The sequence below is a fragment of the Propithecus coquereli genome, unplaced genomic scaffold (assembly GCF_000956105.1).
Source record: "Propithecus coquereli isolate 6110/MARCELLA unplaced genomic scaffold, Pcoq_1.0 Scaffold25, whole genome shotgun sequence".
Classification (NCBI taxonomy): domain Eukaryota; kingdom Metazoa; phylum Chordata; class Mammalia; order Primates; family Indriidae; genus Propithecus; species Propithecus coquereli.
The window spans coordinates 5,881,518-5,900,366 of NW_012148063.1; the positions used below are offsets into that span (position 1 = coordinate 5,881,518).

At 42.9% G+C, this 18,849-nt stretch overlaps 2 protein-coding genes across 2 annotated transcripts in view; both read right to left on the reverse strand.

Moving 5' to 3' along the window:
* Positions 1-5,042: 5,042 nt before the first annotated feature.
* TMEM242 (transmembrane protein 242) overlaps positions 5,043-18,849 on the reverse strand; it is a 31,520-nt gene continuing 17,713 nt past the window's right edge. Inside the window, exon 4 of the mRNA XM_012646794.1 lies at positions 5,043-6,164. Within this exon, the coding sequence (XP_012502248.1) occupies positions 6,066-6,164 (99 nt within the window). The 3' untranslated portion in view covers positions 5,043-6,065. The remainder of the gene's footprint in view (positions 6,165-18,849) is intronic.
* On the reverse strand, positions 12,765-13,978 carry LOC105812373 (L-lactate dehydrogenase A-like 6B). Its single transcript, XM_012646793.1, has one exon. The coding sequence runs from the start codon at positions 13,908-13,910 to the stop codon at positions 12,765-12,767; it is 1,146 nt and encodes a 381-aa protein (XP_012502247.1). The 5' UTR covers positions 13,911-13,978.

The following is an 18,849-nucleotide window of genomic DNA, read 5'->3' on the forward strand; positions in this document are numbered from 1 at the left end:
CAAACAGTCCGCCCGCCTCGGCCTCCCAGAGAGCTAGGATTACAGGTGTGAGCCACCACGCCCGGCCTGATTTTTAATTTTTAATTTTTAAACTCTCTGGTCATAGGACTGGGAGTTAGAAACCCCCACCCTTGCAGCCTATGGCTGCAAAAGCCCAGGACCCACCTTAGAAGCTAATTTTTTATCATTTTGACGTGATTTTCATAATCTTGAGCTTTGGCGGTTGTGGTAAAGGTGGTCAGCATGGGTGAGAAGGCAAGTGTCAGTTTCACCAGGACCTGGCTGTCCCACAAAGCCGCTGGGACACTTGGATCCTCCTCCCAGGGAGGAATCCCTCCCGCCCCCTTTCCTCTCCCCTCCTTTCTTCCCTCCCTGTGTTTACTAAGAGCTTATGCTGGGCTTAGTCCTGAACCTGCAGAAACAGTCCAAGGCTGAATGAATGCCCTCTTCCCTGGCAGGGATGTCGATGTTTCTCTAAGATCTCCGCTAAGCCTGTGTTACTTATTTATCTATTTATTTGTTGAGACAGGGTCTCACTCTGTCACCCAGGGTGGAGTGTAGTCGTGTGATCATGGCTCACTGCAGTCTTGAATTCCTGGGGTCAAGCCATCCTCCTGCCTCAGCCTCCCAGAAGCTAGGGCTACAGGCACGTGCACCGCACCTGGCTAACTTTTCTTATTTTTTGTGGAGACAGTGTCTTGCTATGCTGACCAGGCTGGTCTCAAACTCCTGGCCTCAGCGATCCTCCCACCTCACCTCCGGAAGTGCTGGGAATCCAGGTGTGAGCCACCGCGCCCGGACTAACCCTGTGTCTTTTAACCTCACCCTTCACTCCCCGCTCTTTCAGTAATATTTGGCACATTGAGAAGCTAAAGCTAACGTTCTGTGGAGAATATGGATTACACCCGAACTCAGACACCTGAAATTTTGACAGCTCCCTGGGGAACATCTTTGCATGTGAGAGGTATTTGGAAAGGCATGAAACTGGAACGCAAGTTGACTCGTTGAACAGAGCCACATCTTGGCAGGTTGAAGAGCTGTTTCACCTCCGGCTCTGGAGACGCCTGAGCGAGACACACCTGCATGCACTTGCCACTGTGGGTGGAGCCTCCCTCATCACTTACAAGAGAGTCTCCCTCTGAAACGGCGTCGAGAGACTTGATCATGTGCTGCTTCCACAGATATTTTACTACAATCGTTTTTATAAATATCTTTGAAAGGAGAACCAGAGCCGGCCCAGGAGCAAGCTGAGAGCAAAGGTTTTCCTCAATCATTCTTACCTTTTTGACAAGAGGTCTTATTTTAGTTTTCAGGAGATTTACTATACTAGAATTTTCTTAGCTTTGTAACCTCTTTCCTTACTGCAGGAAGGATCTCTGAGCAGCTGAGGCCACCACGGACTGCAGGGGGAAGGACGGCTGCAGGAAAGGTGGCGGCTGTAGGGCCGGCGCCCCTGCTGGTGACCCTGCCCCAGTCCCCACGGGGTCTGCCGTGTGGGTCAGAGACGGGGATTCAGCCCTGCGAGAAGGGTGTGTGGAGAAGACAGCCAGCAGCAGCAAAATACAAACAAATATGCTCCCATCGCCCAGCTTGGCAGAGCAAAGGGGCAAACTGTGGGGTCTGGCACGACACTGGAAGGACTGTCAAATTCAGGCTTTCTTTTATAAACTCAGTTTGCCAATTTGTTGTTTTAAGGCAGTGCCTGCTTGCTGGAGAGCCGGAGACTGGGGCCTCTGAGTTCCGGACGTCACCGGGCTGTGTTCTATGGAGTGTCACTTGTCAGGCTGCAAACCTGGGAACCCCACCCAGCCTCGGTTGTCAGCGGCAGTGCGCAAATGAATTTTTGGAGCGTTTTCAGATGAGCAGGTAAGAGGTGTCGTGAAGATGCCAAGCTTTCTCCATTTGCCTGATTTAGTTTCTTAGAAGAGTCCATTAAGAACGGCCTTATGTCTTTATGTGCATTTATACACTCCCTGACCTATTTTTTAACTATTGTTTTTTTAAATAAGTGATCATGCCTCATCAAATGGTACTGAGGCAAAGGGCCTGATGCAGCTTATGTAAGAAATATAAATTAAGGTCCTAAATCACTTCGCTAATACTTGGGCTGGAAAGTTGAAACTATATGTGCCTATCCGTAACTGAGATTCTAATTTTCTTCAAAAATGAGTTATCTGCCATCAGGCAAATCTCACTCATTTTTACAGATTCATGTCAAGCGAGACGCTTGTCTTCCTCTTCTGTGCTCACAAAATCGCAGCCTTGGACAAATATTCCTGACGACACCAACTGAGACCCATTCAGTGACTCTTGGAAGAAAGGAAAAACACCTCCCTTGAACATGATAAAATACCATCAAAATATGTATTTTACTGATTTTCATGGAAAATTTAACCATTTGATGAAATGCCTTTATATTTTACCTAGCTGATTTTCACTTGTACTTAACTATTTGTTTTAAATACAATACATGAAAATGAGGTGAAAATATACAACATTCTCCCTGAACCAAACCTAGGAGAGATTAAATTTTGCCCCAAGTGAAATAGCTAAATTCAATGGATTTTAATTACTTTTGTCCCCATGGGTTCCCCCCGTTCATTTCTGCTATTTTCCCCTTAGGTTGCGATGATTAATTTGCAAGTTTAGTCCCACACTATCCATGAAACTAAACAAAGTGTATAACAGGCGAGATGATTAAGTGCCACCTTTTGACTAAACAGGCTAAGAAGTATTTTTTTTCAGCGCTGGCCTTTGTGAGTGCATTGGAACGAGGCTGGTGGTCGTGGATCACCATGGCCTCCTCTGGGCTCTGCCGGGCCTTGGCAGCCGCCTGCTGTCCGTCTCACTGGACCCAGCCATGCTCCTTCTAGGAATGGGCCGCTAGGCATCTTATGGGGCAGTTCCCATCCCCTGCTTTCCATTCTCAGGTTGTTCTGAAACCACATTTTCTTGACTGACAATAAGAGCAGCCCATGAATTCCTTTGTGCAGGGCAGCAATAACTTACCAGGATGCACAGTTTTTCCTGAATGAATCCTGAGGTCTCGGAAGCCGCTTCCTCTGCCCACTATGCTTTCTCTGTATTGCTTTCTCTAAGGGCTCTTTTGGGCGCTGAGATTCTAAACGTAAAGCTTAATGCTCACCCAGTGGAAGCAACATCCTTACCAAAAGCCTCCTTAATGTTGGCTTAGACAGGAAATGGAAATGGCTGGTGTTATCCATCCTTTAAAGCATTTCTAGTGCTCAGCCGCCATGAAATGGATTGCTTATGGGGAGATAATGTCTGTTCTATTCCTTTTTAAGTCTGTGAAAAATGTCATCCTGGTTAATAGGGTGATTAAAACTCTTTATGCTCCAGGAGATAAATGTGATTATGTTTGTCATACTCTACCCAAGATAAAGACAGCAAAGAAGGCAAACTTGAAATTCCACAACGTTTCCTCTCTTCCATATCCAGGGACATTCAGAACTCAATACCCAGATGGTACTTCACATAAAGAATAACATTATCTGTTAAACATTTTTCCTTTCCATTAACCAATTTAACAATATGCCTCTGGTATAAAAGGAATAGACAAATGACTAAATCTTCTGATATCTGAGTTCTGACTGTAGAAAACACCATTGAGTCATACTGCTTTTCTTTTAAAATTCTCATTGTTGTTACTTCATTTTTGCTTTTAAAATGCAATCGGAGCCTATGCTCAGTGCCTATGCTAGCGATTCTGTCCCTGTCAACCTCCCCTCAGCAAAGGATTCACGGTCATTCTTAGGAAGTCCGCCTGCCATCAGTCAAGGACAACAGAAGTGTCGTATAAGGAAAGAGTTTTGTAGGCATGTAGACATGCCATCCAATTAGGTATTCAGACACTCACTCCTTCAGCAACGTTCATGCAGGCCTCCTCCATGCAAGCCCTGTGGGAACACAGTGCACCCCCACCCAGCAGGCCTGCAGCAGGAGCTGACACCGTGTACAGGGCCCTGAGAGGAAGTCGCTACCCTCAAGGAGCTTACAAGGCAGGAACCTATTAAACAGAATCACAGTGAGTAACGATTTCTCCTTTTATCACTCCAGACAAGCTAGAAATTCTCATCTTCTCCTACCCAGTGGAGGTCTTTTAAAAATCATCAGGCATTCTCCATCTAAGAAAAATAAAAATCCAGATTCTAGCTGTAAACAGCTGACATTTTTTTCCACGTCAGACAAGATTTGCTGACATCATAACAGGGCTTGAGGCACATCTCACATGAGTGTGAGAACCCAATCGTCAAGCTTATGAAGCACAAAAGGGTCAGGTGGTGCCCATTCCATTAAGGGGAACCTAGACTCAGACTAATAATGTGGACAAAAACCAGTCCAGTTTGACTCTTGCCTTTCCTTCATTTTTTTCAAAATCTTTTTTCTTTTGAAACAGGGTCTTGCTCTGTCACCCAGGCTAGAGTGCAGTGGTGTCATCACAGCTCACTGCAATTCAAAGTCTTGGGTTCAAGTGATCCTCCTGACCCAGCCTCCCGAGTAGCTGGGACTACAGGTGTGCACCACCGCGCCTGGCTAATTTTTATATTTTTGTAGAGACTGGGTTTTGCTCTTGCTCAGGCTGGTCTGAAACTCCTGGCCTCAGGCGATCCTCCTGCCTTGTTCTCCCAAAGTGCTAGAGTTACAGGCATGAGTCACTGTACTTGGCCATCAAAATCTTTTCGTAGAGGAGATTTAGTTAGAAATGAAAGACTGGTGAGAAGGTTTTTTCTACTCCACATGTACTGATAAGTTTCACAATCCTTTCATTTTATTCTTGGATTTTTAACAGGTTACACATGAATCCCAGATACCTATTACACCTGTTTAATTAACAATATGGCAATTTTAACAGGGTAACATGGTCTAAAGAAAAAAGTTACATTATGTACTTGACATTTCATTTAAAAATTTCCCTTAGAATAAAAGGTTGCATTATAACAGAGAAATTTCAGATGTACTTTATTAAACTTGATTGCTAATTAGAGCCTTTATAAGAAAACTGCACAACTGATATTCAACTATAGGTTATTTTTCTGGACATATTGACACATTAAAGTACTTCTCTTCTTTAAAAAATGTTAATCTCCAGTAAAAAATAACTGCACATAGACATTATTCCCCACATGTTTTCTGTAAGAGATCATGGAGGACAGGAGAGTTGGGTGAGTATGTAAGAATTTATCATATCAGCTTCATTAGAGAGCTGGGACCAAATACTTACTATTGAGACTCAGTACTCAGGTGAATATAGGTGAACTGGGCTGTTTTTACTTTGACAACTGAGACAAAATTACAAGTTGTCAGTCAGTGCTCAGGGATCCAGACCAACTTCTCAAGAAAGTATATTTTATGCCTTTGATAGCATCCTTATTATTATTTTAGTCCAATTATACCTTTTTATATTATCATAATCCATTACTGGCTTTTTGTCCTAAGAATTTATGGGGCTTCCAAGTGAGGCCATCAGGTAGATAACTAGCATGTGTGCACTAGCTGGGACCCCAAGACTGCACCCAGGAAGACAGAGCTACATCCATTTCGTGCCCTGCAGGACTTACCTGTTAACTCACTTTGGAGTCTGGGTACCAGGAACAAGCCTTCCAAATTCTGACAGTCATACACTGACAAGAAAGGCTCCTGAAACTCATTTAATTAGACATATTGCTATTAGGGAATCTGTTTATAAAGATTTTCTATCATATTTTTATTACAAACTTTTTTTTAAAGTACAAAACTTGGGTTTCAATCGAAATTTGGTTCAACTGTCATGAACAGAAGCATCTCCTCTGGGATCTTATCCACATAAGGAAGTTATCCCTATAATTACCATTTTTAAATAGTCTTCTAAATGCCGGGAGAACTTTATCCTCACCCAACACACACACACACATTCCTCTGATGAGGAGGTCAAACACTGTCCATCCCATGGGTTCTGTCAAGAATCTGCCCCTGTTCCTGAGAAATCAGTCCCAGTGCCTCAGCTGCCATGGTCTCCAGCACTGCCCTTTTTGTAACAATTGTTCTGGAATTCATCCACGCTCATCTCATTTGGATTTTAATGCTTCCTCCCACTCAACAGCTGATTCGGAGTTCTTGGGAATCGTTGGAAATATTGATTGCATTTTACTTCGAAAGTCTTTCATCTAGAAGAAGAAAATAGTCATCAAATGTTAAAAGAAGGAGAAAACAGCCAAAGCTATTAGAGACGGCACCTTTCCTGACTGGATAATACTCCACTGCTCACAAGTGCAGAGCAAAGGAATACCAAGAAAAGATAAGGACTATATTCTATTAAATAGTTACCTTGGAGGAAAATGAACTACACTTATTTTCTTCTTCTAAGTATAAATCTATTATCTAAATAACGTAAAACTTTACTCTTGATCTGGAAGGCAACATGCCCTAAATTGTCAGCCCTCCATATTTATTCCCTACCAGAGGACGAGAAAGCATCCTTGGCTTTTATGTATAAAGATGCAGATGAGGATGGGATTTCTGCCTATGAATACACTTAGGTCATTCAAAGTTAAAATTTTAGAGCCAGAGAGAAAAGGTAGAGAGAAGATACTTAGCAGGAGTTTAATAAAGAATAAATCAAGGAATGGCAGATAAACTAGAATGTTCTTATGTACCAGACAATGTTAAAAAAAAAAAATCTATGTAGGAGTTTTACCAGCAGAAGTTGACTTGGAATCCGAGAGTCAGAGCAGGTGGATGGGAGATCTTACCACGTGGTCTCAACACAGCATCATGGTTCACCTGGAGCTCCTGGTCCCCTAAGTTGTGCAGCCCCGTAAGGGAGGGGAATCCTAATTTAAGGGAGTTGGATGATCTTTACATTAGACAGTCCTAGTAACGACACTCCTGGATCCATCGGTTTTCATCCACATGGTCCTGCTCTGCAGAAACTATTTCGCAGCACTGCGGCACCGCATCACAGTGTTGTCCCATCATCCATGTGCCAGCCACACTTTTCTGAGGATGGAGATCTCCTTGGTCAGGTTCGTGAAGCACCCGGGACTCATCAGCAACAAGCAAGTCATTTCTTAGAGTGGTTATTTTGAGAGTCGGCTATTTTTTTTATGTTGATGCTTATTTATTTAAATTTGAGGCTGAATCTTTACCTTGTTTCCAAATTTAGGGAGTGCATCTTGTTTGGGACTTGTAAATCCTAGGCATTTACTCCAGCGACTGTAGCAGAGACTGTGGTATCAGACAGACCAAATCGCAGCTCCACCACTTGGGAAAGCTGCACACTCTCTAAGCCGCAGTTCCCTCGCATGTGGAACAGACGTAATAACTACGGCTTGCAGAGCTGCGAGGACTGAGAGAGAGAAAGCACCCAACGCTAGCCAGTGTATTAGCTGTTATCATGTATTAGCTGTTATCATTACAGCATTATCAAAATGTGTACATTGTATTCCAAGAACAAAGCTCACAGGGATATAAACATTATGGTGTAATTGTTAAAAGCATTACTTTGTAGTTATATATCATTTTGGTTTAAATATTCTGCCCCTGGAAGATATGTAAGGTTATCCATTACATGCTGTCTGTGGGAGGTCTGTGCCAACCATCCCAGTGTCCTGGACCCAGGTGCCAATCTTGAAGACACACACATCCACAGGTGTTTCTCTCCCCGTACCTCCTTCCACGTGGCCCTCTAGTTCGCACTGTGACTAATCCTACAAGAGAGGTTCCCAACTAGAGGCAGCGCTGCATCCCTGGGAAGCAGCTGGAACTGTGGAGGGGTGTTTTTGGTTGTCACAATCAGGGTAAACCACTATTGGCATCTGGCCTGAGGGTGGGAGGTGCTTCGGGGTTCAGATTCTAAATGTCCGGGATGGCCCACAAAAAGACTTGCTTTGTTCAAAACACCACTGGTGTTCCCACTGAGGAACTCTGCACAGACTTTCATAGTTGAAAACCAGACACCTCTCTGGCCAGGGTTTGCCATGTGCCGCCTGGTTCCCTTCACCTTTCCCAAACATCTGTTACAACTAAGCCAGATGACACAGTTTGCAAATGGGGTGTCAGATAGCCAAGACCTGAACGGAACCATTTACGTTCTCCCTCGCAGGCATGTGGAACGTGGTCAGTCGCTGAGGAAAGGTTGGGAAACGCAGATGAGGCCAGGGGAGGAGAGTCAGGGTGGTGCTTCCTTCAGCACGGCTGCGTTTCCATTTCCTCCTCTTGGCCTGAGTTTTTTCTTTACACTCATTTCCCAAATATTATATTACATACTTGTTCCCAGGGTTGTAAGTGAGAAACCGAACCACTAGAAGCAATCATATCTGAAAAACAGCCACTTGGAGTAGATAGGCTTCAGACTGCGGGACAGGAACTGATTGTCTAATTTTACAGCTGTGCAAATGCAAACAGAGTACACATTTAAGTTATAAACAGGACTTTAGGTTGCTTTAGACAAGAGGCTTCTACAGGAGGTTTTTAAGCTTGTACTATTTATATTTCATAGATAGTAAATGAAAATCTTCACATTTTTTTCCACCTATGTCAATTCCTGATATTTAGTTCAGAAAAGGTATTGATATTCTATATATATTCCTTGCTTAAAGATGTGCTTGAAAAAAAGACTTAAGGATTGAATGCATTTCAGCAAATTTGGTTATAAAGTAAATGTACTGAATTTCCTCATAATGATCACAGCCATTGCCACAGAACTGTCTTTCTGCCCTGTACCCCAGAAGTCTGGTGAAGACGGGGCATGCTGGGAACTAGAGTCCCCATCCAGCAACGCAGTTGTTCTCTGAAGCATTTTCCAAACTCTAGTATCTCTTCCCTGTAGTTCTCTCTTTCCTCTTCCCTCTTTCCTCTGACCTGGGAGAATTTTTCCTTGCTGTGGCTAACAGGGTCACTCTCAGAAGCAGGGCTGCTATGTCCTGCCACAGCCTGTCCCGGAACACCTCCAGGGGCTGCTCTCCATAAAGACTAAGGCTTGAATGGTACTTGCCAGTGCAATGAGCCTGCTGTCTGTCCCCAGAACCTCATCCTTAAGGCCCAATGTTTTAGCGTCCAACAGTGCTTGCTGGGTTGTAATATTACCAGAAAGTACCACTGTGTAAGGTGGTAGTGCTCACATGGAGTGCCATGACAAATGGAAAAATGGATGACATGTAATTTGTCACACATGTGGACATTCTAAAGATTGGATACAATCAGCTTTTTAGGTATTAGAACAGATTCAAGATTATGCCTTTAAAAATCCCACTTCAACAGCTTCTTGAAGGGTCACGTAGCCTGTAGGCCAGGAGTGAGATCAAGCCCAGATGCCACTTAGAGAGTCCTTACTGTAGGCATATTCCTCATTGGACCTTCATAATGACCAAGTGGGGCAAATGTTATCCCTCTTTTTAAGATAAAGTGATAGAAGCTTAAGGCAACTGAACAATGTGCTCAGTGTCCTAGTGGGCAAAACCCAGATCTGACCGCACAGCCCGTGCATTTACTCCGCAGCGTGTGACTGTGCACAGGGGCACTGCTGCACGCTTGCCATGCATGTCTTGGCGGGAAAAAACAACTTGAAAGCGTTTTGTCTAATATACGGTATGCTGAAAATTACTTAAAAGCTCGGGTTATGTTCCCAATTTAATTCATTTCAGAGAATCCTTATAGCATCAATTCTAATAAATAGGCAAGTATCAGAATTAAAAGTTCTGAGTTTTGAAATGTTTTTGCCATTGACCAGCTCATTTAGCTTTTATTTCTTCACTTGCCAGTGCAAGACTGTTGCTGGCCTCAGTGCTGGGGGTTAAAATGATGAAAGCTTTATAGGATCTACTTGTGAAAAAGCTTTTAAGTATGTCAATGATTACAGTGTCAATGTTAATTTTCAAGAATCTGGTAATTCAGCTTCTTCATAAAATACAACAGAATAAGACCATATAATACGGATACCAGGAGATTAAAAAGTATAGTTAGGTTGTAAAAATGTTACTTGAACAGGAATAATAATATCTGCCATTTGGGATCACTTACGTGCCTGGCACTGGACAAAGCATTTTGCTATTATTTAACCTTCAAAATTCTATATGGCAGGAAGTATGACCACCACTTTACGTGTGAGAAACCAGAGGTCAGAGAGGTTAACTTGTCCATGGGGACATGGCTTGTAAGTACAATTGTCTGACTGATGCTTAGCACTCTTTCTCCACAGACACTCTGGTTCTGTGACCTGGAAAAGTACCTCTAAGTATCTCTATCACTTCTACCCATGTACCAGCTTTCACTAAAAATGACTTAAAAAAAATATTATACCTTTCATAGTGGCGACCATTTTATTTTGAATGCGGTGATAGATATATGTTCACCAACAGCCAATACTCATCTACTTCTGGATATAGGGGGGATATACTTCCCTACCTCCTTGAAGTTAGGAAACCAGGTGACTAGTTCTGGCTAATGAAATGTGAGCAAAAGAAACGTGTGTCACTTCCAGGCTGAACGCTTAATTGCAGGGATTCAACTCTCGAGGCCTCTCTTCCTTTTCCATAGCAATCATGGAACTCTGTGTTTGCTGTGGTGCTACCTCAAGATCAAAGCAACCTGAGGTGCTGAGACAGCACGTGGAGGGTTGCTTTCCTAGAGAGTTGCTTAAATCCACAGAGGGTTTTACACAAGTGAGGAATAAACCTTTGTTATTTTAAACCATAGATTTGGAGATTGTTTTTTATTGCAGCATAACCCAGCCTATCCTAGCTGATGGAAGTGGTGAAGAGAAATAAAATAGACTTGAGGCATTGCTCTGATGCCCTATAATAAGTACATTAAATTTGGCTGAAACACAGCTGAATAAAAACTCAAGGGCCCAATAAGAGGGAGAAGGAACTCCATGCAGTTGAGCTCTAAAAGCCCTTACAACCATGTGGAACAACTGAATCACCACCCTTCCCACTTTCAGGGAGCTCAGCACATCAATTAGTCTCATTATATGACACTGTGGGAAGTGAGAACATTGCTAGATGTTTTCAATAAAATAGTATGTGAGCTCTAATCAGCATGGTAAAGGGTCATTTTTTGGGGAGGATCACTGTCCTATGTCTATTTGATAAAATCCAACTAAGCAGGACTGGCTTGGTTTAGAGAACAGACGCTGACCTCTTTCACCTTTGACTAGGCCTGTCGATAGCCACATGGATCCTGAGACGAAATGTGTTTGAGCATACCGTATTATTCACTTAAATACTCGGTTGCATTAGGAAGGCTGATGTGAATTTTTAAATCTCAGCTTCCTATTTTTTAAGTTACCAGTACTATCATTTAAGGTTAGACAAGCATCTTTCCTTTCTCCTAAACCCTCACTGTATCACATGCATAGAGTCCAGAATCTGCACTAAAGTCAACTGACTTAGGAATAAAAAGCAAATGTGTAACTTTCTGAGGAATACAGTCCCTGAAGTACTCATTAAAATGGCCAATTTTTATGACAGTGATTAACAATAAGGCACAATTCAAAGCAGAAGTTTTCGGTTAGTATGAAATAAACTGTGCAACAGGGATGATCCTAGGGCCTTAGAGCCAAGGGCCCACTCGGCTGCTAAAACCCAGCCCAGGAAGAACAATTTATAACGTGCTTCTTAATTTAATGTAGCAACAGGTCAGGTTCTCAGAGGCAGTTCTAAAATGATCTTCACTCAGTCAGGCTTTATTTTTATAACAGAAACTGCAAAATTTAGGGATGTTTCCTTTCCATGCCAAATAAATAACAGTAACTATAGAACCTGTCAGGACTTTTTGTAAAAGTTTTCTACTTTACTGCTATAACATATTTATAACAGCTACAATCTGTTCACTATTTTCATATCTTAACCTAATTATCCTGTTTTGCTCGTATACATGCACACGTGCATGCATGAACACATACATGACCTACATGCAGCTACAACCCCCATTTCATAATGTTTTTTTAATGAGCTAGCTTGTCCCCAACCCCTGGCTGATGGACTGGTACTGGTCTGTGGCCTCTTAGGGACTGGGCCACTGACCTCCACTGCCCCCCCTACTATCTGCCCCCCCCCACCATGGAAAATTGTCTTCCATGAAACTTGGGGGGAGGAGCATGCACACAGGAGGTGAGCAGTAGGAGAACAAAGCTTCATAGCTTTATCTGTATTTACAGCCGCTCCCCATTGCTCGCATCACCCTCTGAGCTCTGCCTCTCCAATCTGTTGAGAAATTGTCTTCCATGAAACCGGGTCCCTGGTACTAAAAAGGTTTGGGGACTGCTGGTCTAGCTGACAGGCTGTCCCAAGGGAATGAAAGCAGCCTCGCGATGGATCCATTACAAAAAGCACTTCTGTGTGTACAGACTTTTATTTTTACATTGCAGAGAAGGTTACAGCTTTTTTTAGAGTATATAAATGAACTTAGGTATAAGCCAGCCAGAGTGAAAGAATTAGCATGTATCTAATGAAAAGAATCAGAATTTCTAGAACAAAAGAAACACCTACATCCTGCTTTTTTTTGGTGAGGGGGACCAAAAGGCAACTACATACACATACAAGGCAAGTACTGGCACATCAGAGGCACCGTAAACAGCTTCTTTCATGTAGTTACTTGGGAACTGTAAAAAGGTTAAGTATCATCCAGCATCTGAATGCTAAATAAACAAGGAAGTCACTCCACCCACTTTGCCGTTTCCATCTTTTAGGAATTTAAGTTTATTCAAAGGTTTGACATATACAATCCTATATCTACTATCTCTTCAATAATTTCAGAATGATAGTTTAAAGTTTGAGCTCCTTCTGAATCTCCCAAAGTGTTTTTGCGCTCTTCTTTAGATGGGCCTCCTCTTCAGGGGTCAGCTTTATTTTTATAAGGTCTGTAATACCATTTGCTCCCAAGATACAAGGAACACTGAGGAATACTTCTTCATCTATTCCATAGAGGCCCTTAATTATGGTGGAAACTGGATGTGTTCTCCTCAGATTCTTCAAAATACTTTCTGTTAAATCAGCTACAGAGAGGCCAATGGCCCAGTTAGTATAACCTTTCATTTTAATAATCTCATAGGCACTGGCAATCACTTCTTTGTGGACATTTCCCCATTGCTCAGGGTCTTTATCGGTTCCTATATCTGCATTCAGATCCTTCAAAGGGACACCAGCAATGTTAACTCCACTCCACACAGGAACACTTGAGTCTCCATGCTCTCCAAGTACCCATCCATGACAGCTTTCAGAGTGGATACCAAGCTTTTGCCCAATCAAAAAACGAAAACGAGCAGTATCCAGATTACAGCCACTTCCAATAACACGGTTTTTGGGAAAAGTACTCAACTTCCAGGCTACATAAGTTAAGATATCCACCGGATTGGAAACAACAATGATTTTGCAGAGGGGGCTGTACTGGACAACACTGGAAATCATTGCTTTGAAGATGGTCACATTTCTCTGGACTAAATTAAGGCGCGTTTCTCCCTTTTCTTGGCGTGCACCTGCTGTGATAATCACTAGGTTGGAGTTTGCAGTGATATGGTAATCTTTGCTGCAAGCAATATTTGGCATTTTCATGAAAGGGCTGCCATGTTGAAGATCCATCGTCTCACCCTTCAGTCTGCCTTCATCAAGATCTACAAGGGCAAGTTCATCACTCAAGCCTTTTAGCAAGATGCTGATAGCACAGGCCATGCCAACTGACCCAGTTCCTACAATGGAGACCTTGTTGTGGCGAACCGGCTCCTCTGAAGTGAAATTCTTCATCAGTTCACTCTTCATAGTCGCCATCTTGGCTGCGGGGGTGTGGAGCCAGGCGCCCCTGAGCGGGCCGCGGGCTTCACCATGGAGACTCAGAGCCATCACCCGGCACGGGAAATTTGCTCCCGCAGAGCTCACTCTCCCGCTGGCCCGCAGAACTGCCACAGCCCAGCTCATGGCCACTCACTCGAGAGGCGGAGGAAGAGAATGGACAAAGGCCGCAGGCAAGAACGTGGAGAGGCCAAGATAGCTGGTGACCGTTGGACGCTTCTGGTGCCCTCCACTGCGGCTGCGCAGGCCACGCCCCCCCCAGACCGCTACTGCGCATGCTCTCAGCAGGTGCGCACTCTGAGGGGGAAAGGCTTTCTTTCCTAGGAAGTGAATCCTGGAGTTATGTTTACAAACATGGATTCTCATCAACATGTGACATGTTTAACAGGCCAACTCCCAGACCCCTGGAATTATTCATTTTCTATTTTTAGTATGTGTGCCAAATGAAAATGCTTCTGTTAACTAGAGATGAAAACAAGGTTAAGACTTCTGAGCCGTCCCCTGCCAGGAAGCACAGGTGCGTGTGCTTTGTCTCCCCACAGCGCGCTGCAGCGCTTCCCAGTGGGGAGAGGTGGGATTCCACTGCCTTTATGCCAGGCCTGACCGGGACCCACAGTCAGCGCCGTCTGGCAGCCGGGGAAGGGGCCAACTGTGAGTTACTCCAATACTAAAATCTCACTGGAGGAGGAGGATGCTGAGCCTTTCTCATGCCGCAGGAAACCCTGTGATTGTGAGTCCTGATTAAAAACGACTTCCCAGGTAGAAAGATGGTGATGTAACCCTCTATTAAAAAGAAGCTATCTCTTAAATGTTTTTAAAATGGCAACTTTTAACCAGTGTACAAATCAGATTATGGACTAAAATAGGGAAATAAAATACCACCTAGTACAACATGGCATCAGTATGCCTCACCTCCACTGCAGTTCTCTGGGCACTCTCATGAACTAAATTCTTTTCGAATTTCTGAGTAAGTGTCAACTTTACGTCTGATGAAATGTATACCCTAATAAACCCAATAAACTACAAAAGCCCCAAAACAGCACTTTCTTCCCACTTATAAACAGAATTGTAACTGTGTAATGATTCGTCAAACACTCTCTCGTGTTCTAAGAGAGCAGTATGCTCTCCCCAACGGGGCTCCCTGGTACACATAACCCCCTCACAGTCAGCAAAAAAACCCTTCAGTTTTAGAATAATGAATCCTGACAAAATGAATTATTTATATTCAGGACTTGAAAAGCTATTCTCATTCTTTTGCCATGGAAATGTAGTCCAAGAAGAGAGGAACAGTAAGCAGAGGAGTTGGTGAGAGGTGGGGAAGTGTGGAAATTAGTGGAGTTCCTGCAGTCCTGTCTCAGTGTAACTTGCTGGCCGTGTTGACTCACTTTCCATACTAGAGGAGTTAGACACTCTGTTTAGATGGTACAGAGTGACAAGCTCCATGACACACGAAATTGTAAGACCACCAGATACATGAATGCTCTATGCACTGGTGGCCAGATTTACGGGAACCATTTGTCAAATTAAAAACTGGAATTTTAGAAGTGATCATCTTTATTTAATTGTGGCCAGCATTTTAGAGGGAACCTTTAAAAGGATCAACTTTTGACAGCTGTTGTTTCTTTTATCCCAGACATAACTTCAAATGTTTTAACCTGATGTCTATTCCCACCTTCTTCCTGTGACCAGTCATTTTCCAAAATAAGTGTTCTTGAACACGAAATTCAAGGACATAAAGACTCCTAGCTAGATGGCTTCTATCTATAATTTTCGTCCTAGAGTTTGAGCCTCTTCAGAAATACAATCTCTATGATAGCTGCCTCTTCAGTTTTTTCCCCTTAGCCACAACTAGATCAATTTTGAGGGGGGGGGAACTCTCCAAAACAAAAATACACCAAACAAAGCGGCTTTTCTTTTTCTTTTTTTTTTTTTTTTGAGACAGAGTCTCACTCTGTTGCCCTGGCTAGAGTGAGTGCCATGGCGTTAGCCTAGCTCATAGCAACCTCAAACTCCTGGGCTCAAAGCGATCCTACTACCTCAGCCTCCCGAGTAGCTGGGACTACAGGCATGCGCCACCATGCCCGGCTAATTGTTTTCTATATATTTTTAGTTGTCCAGATCATTTCTTTCTATTTTTTTTAGTAGAGATGGGGTCTCGCTCTTGCTCAGGCTGGTCTCAAACTCCTGAGCTCAAACAATCCGCCCGCCTCGGCCTCCCAGAGTGCTAGGATTACAGGCGTGAGAAGTCTCAAGATAAAAAGGAATGCATTAAGAAAGACGAAGAGATGTACATGACCTCCAGAGTGGATTTAGGTCTACTCAAAGATGTGGAAAGCCAAATATAGCTAGACAGCTCCCTAATGACTTTCTATCTTAGGTGGCTCATTATTCCTTTTGAATTGAAAACCTAACTCAAATTATCTACTCAAAATGCAGTACAGTGTTACAGCTGATGGCAGCATTACACCTTAATACTTTTGGTTACACCACTTAGGACGGAGGAAGCAGAAATGAAGACAACCAGCAGGTCTCTGGACCAAGAACGGCTGCACCCAAGTCACACTATTCCTTTCACCTGGACTCTCACGCCCAGCTCTACCATCCTCCCTTTTCTATCTAGGAGTCCAGTTCTAATATTCCATCCTCTCGCAAATGTTCATCAATCTCCCAAGCAGAATTGACTATTTATTTATTTATTAAGACAGAGTCTCGCTCTGTTACCTTAGACTAGGGTGCTGTGGTATCAGCCTAGCTCGTAGCAACCTCAAACTCCTAGGCTCAAGCGATTCTCCTGCCTCAGCCTCCCAAGTAGCTGTGACTACAGGCATGCACCACCACACCTGGCTAATTTTTCTATTTTTAGTAGAGATGGCGTCTCCCTCTTGCTCAGGCTGGTCTCGAACTCCTGACCTCAAGTGATCCTCCTGCCTCAGCCTCCTAGAGTGCTAGGATTACAGGCGTGAGCCACCACGCCTGGCCCAGAATTGACTTTTTAAACTCTTATGTCACCATTGTATTGGGTACCTCTCTCCATTATAGGATTTATTGCACACAATTAAATGTAAAATACTTATGAATGTGTCACTTGAAGAGGGATCACCTCTTATTTACCAGCATATCCCTGTCGTCTGGAACAGAGCTGGGCACATGAGTACGGATTCACATGTTTGTGGTAGAAAAGAATGAGTAGATAACTATAAACTGAGTAGGCTAGAGGAGGGCTAAAAGGTTAGAGAGAGATGGAAAGGGCAGGCTAGAGAACCCACCTGGTGCCAGAGTTCTGAAAACAGGGGTAAGTAAAATGGGGAGGTGGTGCCCGTTTGGGGCATCATGGCAAGGTTGATGCATAGATTTCAAATAAAGCCTTGGATAAGGTAAAATATTTCTTAACTATTTTCAAAGCCAATACTTATCTTTACCAAGTTAAAACATGCCAAAAAAAAAAAAAAACCTGTAGTGCTAGAAACCTAGCAAAACAAATTTGCACTGGCAAAGAGATTATTTTTATCCTCTAAAGTTATTTAAAATTTTTGTTCTTTGGAAAGCTTTTAGAAAATCAGCACACAAAACCTTTGCTTTGGGGAAAAAAGGAGGAAATGAAAGTAGTTTTAATTAATATTATAAGCTGATCTGAAATCCACAAGCATGCAAGGAGAACATTATATAAACACAATTATTTTAAAAGTCATCTTTGTGATTTGAAAATCATTAAATGCAAATTGTAGTTTTAAAACAAAATAGTGGGCTCTAATCATATTGCTCATAGATGCTAAAATCTGTATAACGTTGTAATTCTCACATGGGGGTCTTTACAGATACCAGTACATGAAAGTATTTTCCTTTGTCAGCAACACTGGGAAAGCTGGAGGGAGGACAAAAGCAGGGCCACAAAGTCTGCCTTGCAGGTAGAGTAAAGGTAGAAAGTTAATTCAAAAAAGCAACACTGGGATCAGCTTCCTATTTACAGCATTTAAATATTAGAAAATGAATTTATTTTCAAGCTCTTCTAATAAATTACCCAAATCACATTTTTCTTTAAAAGTATCACCTTATACATAATTTTCGATGCAATGTAAAAGAGTCACTTGTATTAATCACTAAAAAGGAAAAAAAAAAGGAAATTTCCAATGTGGTACAAAACATGAAAAACAAAGAAATTAAAATTCATTAGTATGTATTTAAGTACCCTAAATCCTATCTATCTAAAAATTGAGGTTTAACTTGACAGCTATAGATTCTAATTGCATGGGTGCTGTTTTATGCACTCCATTTATTCCCTGTGATTGGCTTAAGTAATAGAAGCCACACTGTAGTCCTCAGAAACAGCTTTGTTCATCCAAAAAATGACATGAAGAAAATGTTTGTGTACGGAAATTACTTTCAATTTGAGGTAGAAAGCTAAGGTACCTTTATAAACTCAAAACCGCCAAAACAGATGGACACCATGTTGTAAAGCCTAAAAATCAATTTGACCTAAGACTCTGGGCAAAGAACAGTCAGCAGTGGGGAATGGTGAGGAGAGGAAAAAATGCTCCCGGGGGTGGGGGTGGGGGTGGGGTAAGCAAGTACAAAGCTCAGAGGCTAGAGGCTAGGAAGAGCATGGCCTTTCGGCATGGCCAGAATTCCCAGTGTGACAGAAGGCTCATGAGAGACACAGCTAGACTTTCAGCTGCAGCACTACTGACGTTTTGGACCAGACAATTCTTTGTGGGCACCTGTCCTATGTACTGTGGAATGTTTGGCAGCATCCCTGGCCTCTACCCACTAGATGCCAGTAGCACCATTCCAGTTATGACAACTAAAAGTGTGGCCAGGCATCTTTGGGGAGGGGGAGATTTGCCTCCAGTTGAGAACCAACGAGGTAAAGAATAAGCAGAGGCCAGATCACATGGGGAGCTCATAAACCATTCCGAGGAGCCTGGACTTTATTCTCATAAGAGGGAGCCACTGAAATGGTAGAGGTGATGTGATCAGATTGCATTCAACAAATACTTACTGAACACCTCCTGTGGGTTAGGTACTGTGACAGGTGCGGAGGATACAATGAACAAGCTCAATGAGGTCT